Source organism: Callionymus lyra, chromosome 6 (genome assembly GCF_982586985.1).
Source record: "Callionymus lyra chromosome 6, fCalLyr1.hap1.1, whole genome shotgun sequence".
NCBI classification, from domain to species: Eukaryota; Metazoa; Chordata; class Actinopteri; order Syngnathiformes; family Callionymidae; genus Callionymus; species Callionymus lyra.
Window position 1 is genome coordinate 29,489,591 of NC_141823.1, and position 8,852 is coordinate 29,498,442.

At 39.1% G+C, this 8,852-nt stretch overlaps 2 protein-coding genes across 2 annotated transcripts; both read left to right on the forward strand.

Moving 5' to 3' along the window:
- The first annotated feature begins 66 nt into the window (after positions 1 to 66).
- On the forward strand, positions 67 to 8,661 carry galk1 (galactokinase 1). The gene is made up of 8 exons (XM_087794644.1): positions 67 to 363; positions 1,566 to 1,755; positions 2,623 to 2,742; positions 2,816 to 2,951; positions 3,027 to 3,208; positions 3,914 to 4,064; positions 4,150 to 4,312; positions 8,131 to 8,661. The coding sequence occupies exons 1-8, from the start codon at positions 199 to 201 to the stop codon at positions 8,203 to 8,205; spliced, it is 1,182 nt and encodes a 393-aa protein (XP_087650770.1). The 5' UTR covers positions 67 to 198; the 3' UTR covers positions 8,206 to 8,661.
- On the forward strand, positions 4,319 to 8,661 carry LOC148078086 (BTB/POZ domain-containing protein KCTD21-like). Its single transcript, XM_087794645.1, has 3 exons — positions 4,319 to 5,918; positions 6,958 to 7,418; positions 8,131 to 8,661. Exons 1-2 carry the CDS (start codon positions 5,505 to 5,507, stop codon positions 7,414 to 7,416), a joined length of 873 nt encoding a protein of 290 aa, XP_087650771.1. The 5' UTR covers positions 4,319 to 5,504; the 3' UTR covers positions 7,417 to 7,418; positions 8,131 to 8,661.
- Positions 8,662 to 8,852: the final 191 nt, after the last annotated feature.

Genomic DNA, 8,852 nt, shown 5'->3' on the forward strand with positions numbered 1-8,852 from the left:
ACAGTTAGTTCCCCCTTAAATCTAGCGCCGACTCTCACGTGACTTTCAACCAATCGGAGTGCAAGCAGGAAGTCAGTCGTAGCACCTGACCACAAATGTGTTGATTTTTCAAACATTCTTTCAGTTTTTATCCCATTTTTGCGGTGTTCATTTACACCTTGTAGCGCTACAACCGAACCGACACTTCGATACTCTGTCATGGCGAGTCGTGTTCCTAGTGTTCCGGAGCTGTTGCAGGAGGCTCGCCGTGTTTATACGCAGCAGTTTGGAGGTGAGGAGCCAACAGTGGCGGCGTGTGCGCCAGGTAGAGTCAACCTGATCGGAGAACACACAGACTACAACCAGGGACTGGTCTTGCCCATGGTAAGAGTGTTAACTTAATGGCGTATTACCAAACTAACTTTCATTGACAACGTCGCTGCCAGCTTGTAATAATAACATATAATAAACAATTAAAGTCAAAAACTGTTTGATAAACTATTTATGTAAAATGGTTTTACCATTTTCCATTTCATGCTGTTTACAATGACACCACATCAGGGGACATTTATACAAGTCATGTGACAGAAAAAACATGTTACACCACAATATACTAGGGAAAAGTACCCATACTTGCATAAAGAGACTGATGGTCAGAGCTGTGAGTTCGAGTCGTGCACTTAGTAGCCCTTTGGACCTGAGTCCGCCTCTTTTTCAACTGAGGAAAAACACCCACAAATGTCTGACATACTAAAAGTTAAAAAAAAAATAGCTCAACTTCCCCTCAAATACCAAAAATAATTAATCGGACGAAACAAGACATATAAACCAAAGTTATGTTAGGTCTCAGTAAAGTTCATTCACATTGTATTTACACCAAGTCTGAGAGAGAAGCAACAACTATCTATAACACTCTTCCACCTCACATTGCACACTACAGCACAATTCTAGCAGAAACGTCATGTACTTATAGAATAGAAGATATAATACAAATCAAACAAATTACTTAGTAATTATTTCAATATTTGGAAGGCTGTTCAGAGAGTAAAGTGTACTTATATCAGTATTGAGGTAAACTAAGGCATCAGTTAGAGTCATATAAAATTTCATTTTGAAAAAGGTTCAACTAACATGTAATTAAAATGGATAACCTCACATATGTTGTAGAATTAAGGTATGCATCGATAAGACAGAAAACATATTATCTAGCTTATAATTACACAGAAAATTGTGGTTAATAATTTGCTCAAGTATATGAAGGTTGTATAGAGAAGTTGTATTGACTGACTATACACATCTTCAGTTTTTGGCTTGTTTTTAATTCATAATTTCAGTTGTTACTTACAGAGTGCACCTGAAATGATTATAATTTCTAAGCCAACATCCAACGAACAAGCCAAACAAGAAACACCTGTTAGGCAAGTTTGATATTTAGATAACGTCGCCGAAGTAATTAATATTCATTGTTGTTCTGCCTTAGTTTGATGTTGCCACAGACGATAGGATGTCTGTGTGTGTGTGTGTGTTTGGTGGGTTGGACAGGATCAAAACAAATAAATAATATGTGTTTGTATTTGCTTTGTGAGGCACTGCCCCTTGTGACGGTGGTGGTGGGATGCCAAACACCTGGGCAGGATATCACTGTGGTTACGGCTTCTGATGATGCTGATGAGCCCCGCAGGGTTGTCTTCAGCATGTCCTCAGATGCTTCAGCTCTGTCTCCGGGGTCACCCAGATGGGCCAATTATGTGAAGGGGGTTTTGCAACATTACAGAGGTAAACCAATGATTCAATCCAAATTTGTTCAATCATCACCCTATTGTACCCCAATGTTTTCTGTTATAAATTCCAATTGTTTAAAGGTTCTGCCAAAATTGGACAAAATTACTGCTGATACAATGTCATGTCGATCTGGTTTTAGCAGTCAATGACCACTAGGGGTCACTATTAGCACACTAATCTATATTGCATTGTCTTCTGTAGAATGCAATGAAATTATGCATTTAAATTATATTCTACATTTGCATTCTTGGTATTTCCAGAATTTAAAAATGTATATTATTACCTTTATTTAGACCTAAAATTCGATATGCCTGTGAAGTCCCAGATTCTTAAAAAATGACGTCCATCGTCCACCTTGGTTTATTTATCGATACAGTAATGTGAAGGATCTTTAAAACATTTAAAACTAACCTATTCAACATTATCTGTACCAAATACATTTGGTATTATAAGTAAAAGCCTGTTCAATCCCAGTCCTCCCTGAATCATTTTATACTAAATTGTAGGTTTGAGGAACAAGATTTTGTCTTCAATTATACAAAACACAGCCTTTATTATTTGAGGTTCTGTGGCTGAGACTTGTTTAATACTTTCCCCAAGACTAGTAAACATGACAAAAGCTAATTTAGTACAAAATATATTGTCTGAATCTGACTAAATCCTGTGAGAGACATGATTTTGGTGCATCTGTTCATGCCCTATTCACCCGGTGTCTCTTTAAAAGGTTTTTTATAAGGTAAGTGCACAGGCCACACTGGAATACATGACTTCAAACATGTTTTAGTCATGAAGACTAAAGCAAAATATCCAACCGAATTGTCCTTGTATGTGACTGTTATCTATCTCTGTACATTTTCTCAGCTCCAATCGATCAAGGTTTCAGGGCAGTGGTCCTCAGCAGTGTCCCTTTAGGTGGTGGTCTGTCCAGTTCTGCCTCACTGGAGGTAGCTTTTTACACCTTCCTGCAGCAGCTGAAACCAGGCAAGTATCTTGTCTTGGCTAACAAGATGACCTCACGTGTTGGCAGAAAGTTCTCATCCATTCGTCTCTTCAGATGATGGAGACAAGCTGTCAAAAGCAGAAGCATGTCAACAGGCAGAGCACACTCACGCCGGTGTTCCCTGTGGCATCATGGACCAGTTTGTGTCTGTACTTGGCAGAGAAGGACATGCTTTACTCATCGACTGCAGGTAATATATAGACCATTATCGCTCTCTGTCTCTGTGGCTAAAGTGTGTGAAGTGTTGTGCTTTAAACTGATCAAGGTCCCTGGAGGCCTCGCTGGTCCCTCTGACAGACCCGGGCATTGTCATTCTCATCACTAACTCAAACGTGAAGCACTCTCTGGCCGGGAGTGAGTATCCTATTAGACGCAGACATTGTGAGGAAGCCGCGTCCATCCTGGGGAAGAACAGTTTACGAGATGCAACAATCAAAGACCTAGAGGGTGCGAAGGATATTTTACTTTTGTCACACTGATATTCCACACTGTCGGCTCTCAACTGGACCTTTAAAGAATTCTTATCTATTCTGTATTCTATCTCGTTTTATCTCCCTCACCATAAGACCTAATGCTTTATTGTAGTCTTTAGATTTAGTATTTGCCTTTCATTTCTGAAAGTTTGGTCAATTTAACAACTTGATGTTGAAATGTCAACGTGCAAAGACACCAGCTCAGTCTAACATTGAGTCTATAAAATTCACTAAACTCTAAGCTATGTTTAACACCTTATGTTGAGCACAATATATTTAAAAAATGGACCTTTAAGGACGACAACCCTAGATCCATTAGCCGGAAATGAATCCATGTTCATTTCTTAATTAATTTAAGCATTTTATAAGATAACTTATTATTCTATGGACTTAGCTTATTTTTTTGAATGTTGTTATTGTCGCACTTACATCGTTACGAATTAACATACATTTATTTTGTTTATCTCTGTGCTTTTCCTTAAATAATCTGTTGATTTTATCTTTTTTATCTTGATTTGATTACATTTAATTTCACAATAACTAATTTGTAAACCGGATTTCTAACCCTTTTGTTTGTCTGCAGTTTGTTTTTCTTTCATCAACCCAACCAAGCCCCAACAAATTGAAGAATTTTCAGAACCTTCATGAAATCAACCTTTATTTTATATCCACGTTTCAGACGCTAGAGAGCGACTGAATGATGTGAACTACAGAAGAGCCCGCCATGTGATCGAGGAGATTGACAGAACAGCTCGAGCTGCTGAGGCTCTAAAAAGAGGTGCCTACAAAGAGTTTGGCAAACTCATGGTGGAGAGCCACAACTCTCTAAGGTAGAGAATACGCAACTGGATGATGAGCGTGCAGACAAAAGATGAATTGACATTGTTTCGTTTTGAACCTTCATTGTTCCTCCAGAGACTTGTATGATGTGAGCTGCACAGAGCTTGACGAGCTGGTGTCGGCAGCACTGGAGGTGGAAGGAGTGTTTGGGAGCAGGATGACTGGCGGAGGATTCGGAGGCTGCACGGTCACTTTGCTTCAGGCCAACGCCATTGACAAGACAATTCTTCAAATACAGGTCAAAGAATACACACATGTTTTATTTTATTCTTTGTCATTTTATATATATCGACAGTAGGACAATGTATTATTGAAACAAGGTCTTGTATCACAAAAGTCATGTTGATGGATTTAAATGGTTTCATGAAATGACTGAAGAGGTTTCATAGAACAATGTGTCACTCAGTTTGAAAATGACGTGAGGTTCCATTAAATTAGTTGTTCAGCACCAAAGATTGTAGATCAGAGAGTACCCCCTACTGGCTTTTAAAAATGAAGCAACACCTCATCAGCCCATCAGATAATAATAATAATAATTAATTTTACAATATTCATCAACCCCCTTAAATTAATTAACAATAACATCCACAGTACTTAATGAATAATCTTATTAATGTGTCTAAAGCTATATGAGTCTAGTACTACTGCTTAAATGCTCTTCAGCCTCCAGTTCTCAAACTCCTGAACTCATTTGAAAACAGAACCATTTTACTGGAGCTAAATAAATAGTAACACATAAAGTTTTAGGACTAAAACCGCTCGCATTCAAGACAGAAAGAAAGTATTTCAGAAGTATTTCATTTGCAAGTTGATGTGGTCATGAATGTTGATGAGTGTTTGGTCATCTGATGATCTTCTCTTTCTGGTTATTTGAAATGCAGCCTTTGAAATCTTACATTTTCAAAGTGACCCAATAATGTTTAAAGACGACACAGTGTTTTGGTGTCACTTTAAGGGAAGTCTCTCCCTGCTCAGACCGCTCCAGTGTCTGTGAGAACTGGAGGAGTCCGGGGGGGTCCAAGCAGTGAATAAAGGCGATGGAGCAGGCGGCCTCCAGTTATTAGCATTCTGCACTGGTCTCTGTGGCCCTGCTGTCTGCTCTGGCAGCACGTCTGATGTTTTCGAGGCGAGACAAGACACAAAAAGACAAGTTTATGTGCAGCATTAGATCAGCGAAAAGAAAACCACATTCGATCTGTGAGAGGAAAGGAAGTATTTTTTTCAGAGATAAATCTTCAGCTACTTGGCAGATGTCCTCCCATCTCTGTATCCTGGCTACTGCTGTGTCTTTTAACAGAAAAACAAGTAGAGGGAAACAAAGGATCCCTTAGTACATCACTTGCCTCTGCATTCTTAACTAGACCTGAGATCCTTGTCCTCCCAGCAACATCTGAGAAGGGAACTGCAGAGGCTTTTTTTCCAGACCCAGGATGCTCAACCTTAACTCGGAGAACAACAATGTCAACAGGAACCCTTTCCAGGATCCGGTGTCTTTGAACGTGGGTGGCGAAATTTATACAACAACAGTTGACACTCTGACCCGGTATCGTGACTCCATGCTCGGCGCCATGTTTACGGGACAGATCCCTGCGCTCAGGGATGACCAGGGACATATTTTCATTGATCGTGATGGTAAAACGTTCAGGTACATCCTGAATTACCTGCGCTCCAGTTCCCTGGACTTGCCTTATGGCTTCACAGAACTCGGCCTACTGAGGAGGGAGGCGGATTTCTTCCAGATACACCCATTGATTGAGGAGCTCTGCCAATATGAAGCATCTGTGCCTCTCAGCTGTAAAGGAGGACCAGTGGGAGCCATGCTCATCGTCAATGTCGACTCCACGGTGAGATTATTATACATTTTATTTAAACATTGATTCTCTTGATCAGCATTTTTAACATATTAACTCTGTACATAGAATAAATCAATTGATAAAGTTCATTAGTCCTGCTCCCATCTGCTGCCATGAACTATTGGTCAATACTAGATGATCACTAAAACCTGTTAAATGTTGAGTTTGTTTAAGTAACCTAGAATATCTGCACTAGACAGTGATTTGGAAATCAGATTTGGAACTGTCATGATTTTGTGCTTAAGTAATCAAGTCAAATTTAATTTGCTATCAACTTTTACTTTAATCAATTAATCATTTAGTGACCCAAACCATCGCATACTGATGGGAGTAGGCTGTGACGCAGCGTAGCATTTCAGAGTCCGGACACGTTTATTGCCAGTGATGTAAATACAATACAGATTTTTGGGTGGGATGACAGAATAAAATGAATGTAGTTTAAATAAAAATGATATTATTACAATAATTAAAGTGGCATATAAAATTGGATAAATAATACATCAAATTATATAATTACCATCAAGTGTTTTGCTCAGGGACTCAACAACATGATCATTTACAGAGCTGGGATTGAGCCACAATCCAACCATTCTACCATCTGTACTAAGCTGTCCCTTATGCCTCTTAGCCAATGAAGTTGGAGCTAGAGTTCCTTGATGTTTATTAAAGAAAATGTATTATAAAAATTCTAAGCCTTCAATTGTATTTATGTTACAGTGGGAAGTCTGTAGTTTGACGTTTATTGCAACTATGGTGAAAACCTACCAAGGCATTCTAGCTAGTAGAATTCTTGGTAGAAATTATCAAAAAGTCTATTTCTTTTAACAGTGACAAGGAAAAATAGATGATGTAATTTAGGTTTAATGGTTTGGAACATTAGGGGTTTTATTGAGTGACCCAGAAGTATAAGAAAATTTGAAATGAAATCCAGAGACAATCTATGATGTTCTAAATTTTTTAAATACTGTATAAGATGGTGTAATATAATGTAGAGGATTTGTGGTCACCATACTCTGCTCTCTCCCTCCAGGTTCGTGTTCTCCACTTTAACTTGCGTCGTGGGCCTGAGATCTACGAGCTGCGCACATGCTTGGTGCGAGCCTTCACCGTGGATCTGTTCTGCACCTGGGCATCCTTCCTCAATGTGCTTTGCGAGCGCTTCACCTACAGGACGTCAAAAGGAGGGCTCACCCACCCACAGCCGTGTAACCAGAAGCCAAACCGGCTTAAATTGGAGTGGGTCCCGAGGCCCAATGAGCTCCCACTGGACCAGTATGACAAGCAGCGCTACAGAGGTCTGACTGTGTGTCACCCCGACGACACGCTGCGTGATGATCCCGTCATTAACGGAGGAACAGAAATCATAAATATGCAATGGTTCTTGATGGAGCTTCTGAAGTTGTCAATGAGGGAAGGCTTCAAAGTGGATCTGGTTTCTCCAGACTCGGCAGATATCATGAACTGCACCACTCTACGGCTGGTGAAGTGATGGTAACATCCTGCCACATTGAGCCTTTGTACCCCAGTACCTAACTTTTGACAACTTCAATCTGATGGTTTTTTTTACCAAGTTTCCCTGATGGAGTCTCAGACTGGACCCTGGGATTCCACACACATTCTAACAGCACATACATTTGTGTAACTTAAGCAAATTCTGCATTCATTAATAACATGGTTTCAAGATTCTACAGGCTTGCAGAAGGACTTGTGAGTTTCTCAAGTGGAATGATATTAATCCAGTGTTGATAGCTTTAGCCATTAATAATTTAAAAAGAATAGATTACTATAATTCAGTCTGGGCTGGAAAGACATCTTGGGACTCTTGGAATAAAGGCTGACTCAATGAGTTGTCGAGCCAGTGTGTAATTTAAGTCAGGGGGAAGTTATAGTAGAGGAAGTTTGGAGGAGGAAAAGACGTGTCTTGACCCAGTAGGAGAATTGTCTGATTGTGATAACAAAGCCAGTGGAGCTTTTCCTTTTTGGAACTTCCTTCCTCTGGAAGAATGTATTAATACTTGTGTAGCTTACAAAGAAAATAAGGATCTTTTTTTTAATATAGTTTTGTTCCTTAATTTATTTTCCGCGATCATGTTTTTTTTAGCGATATTTTGTTTGCACTGGCATTAGGAAACTGTGATGTAGTCTTCATCTGCTATATTGTGGTGTGACAGGCTGATGGTTGTCATTTGTTTGTTTATTACAGGAGCGGTACAGTGGGACGCCGACTTTCTATGTCACAACTCCATCAGAGGGGGCTCGGGCTCTCAGTCTGCCATAGAGAGCATCATCTCATCACAGTTATGATCTGCATATTGAATCACGTGATAACAGTAAATGGAAGATATTAATATAACATGTTCATGACGTTTTAATCTGTTTGTAAAAAATATATAAACTTAATAGATGACTAATTGCGATGATTTTCTTAAAAAAACAAAACATCATTGCTTTTCTCAAATGTGATTAACACAGCAATGCTCCTCACGATACACAACGTTCTGTACCAGGTTTTTACCACAGACCTGCGTTTCATTCTTATCATTGGCTGCACCAACATCAGCTGTTTCAGCCCAAACATGATAATGAGAATGCTGGATAAGGTCTCTTCCTGAAACATACATTTTAATGACTAGATTAGAAACAGTCTTCTCGGGCTATTTAATTAACACTTGTTTTTCTTTTTTAACTCATTGTATTGTCTATAGATAAAAAATAAATTTCTTATTTGGTCTCATCTTATTGTTCCTACTACATGAGAACGTGTTATAAAAAAGAAAAGACGGATCGTCAATAAACATGTGCAGATGAGAAATGTTAGGAAAGTGTTGCATCAAGTAAAATACAACTAGAAAAACACCCGAGAAAACAGACCTGACAAGTCGCAAATTCATACCCATATTGTGATTGGTTTCTTTTATAAACCCT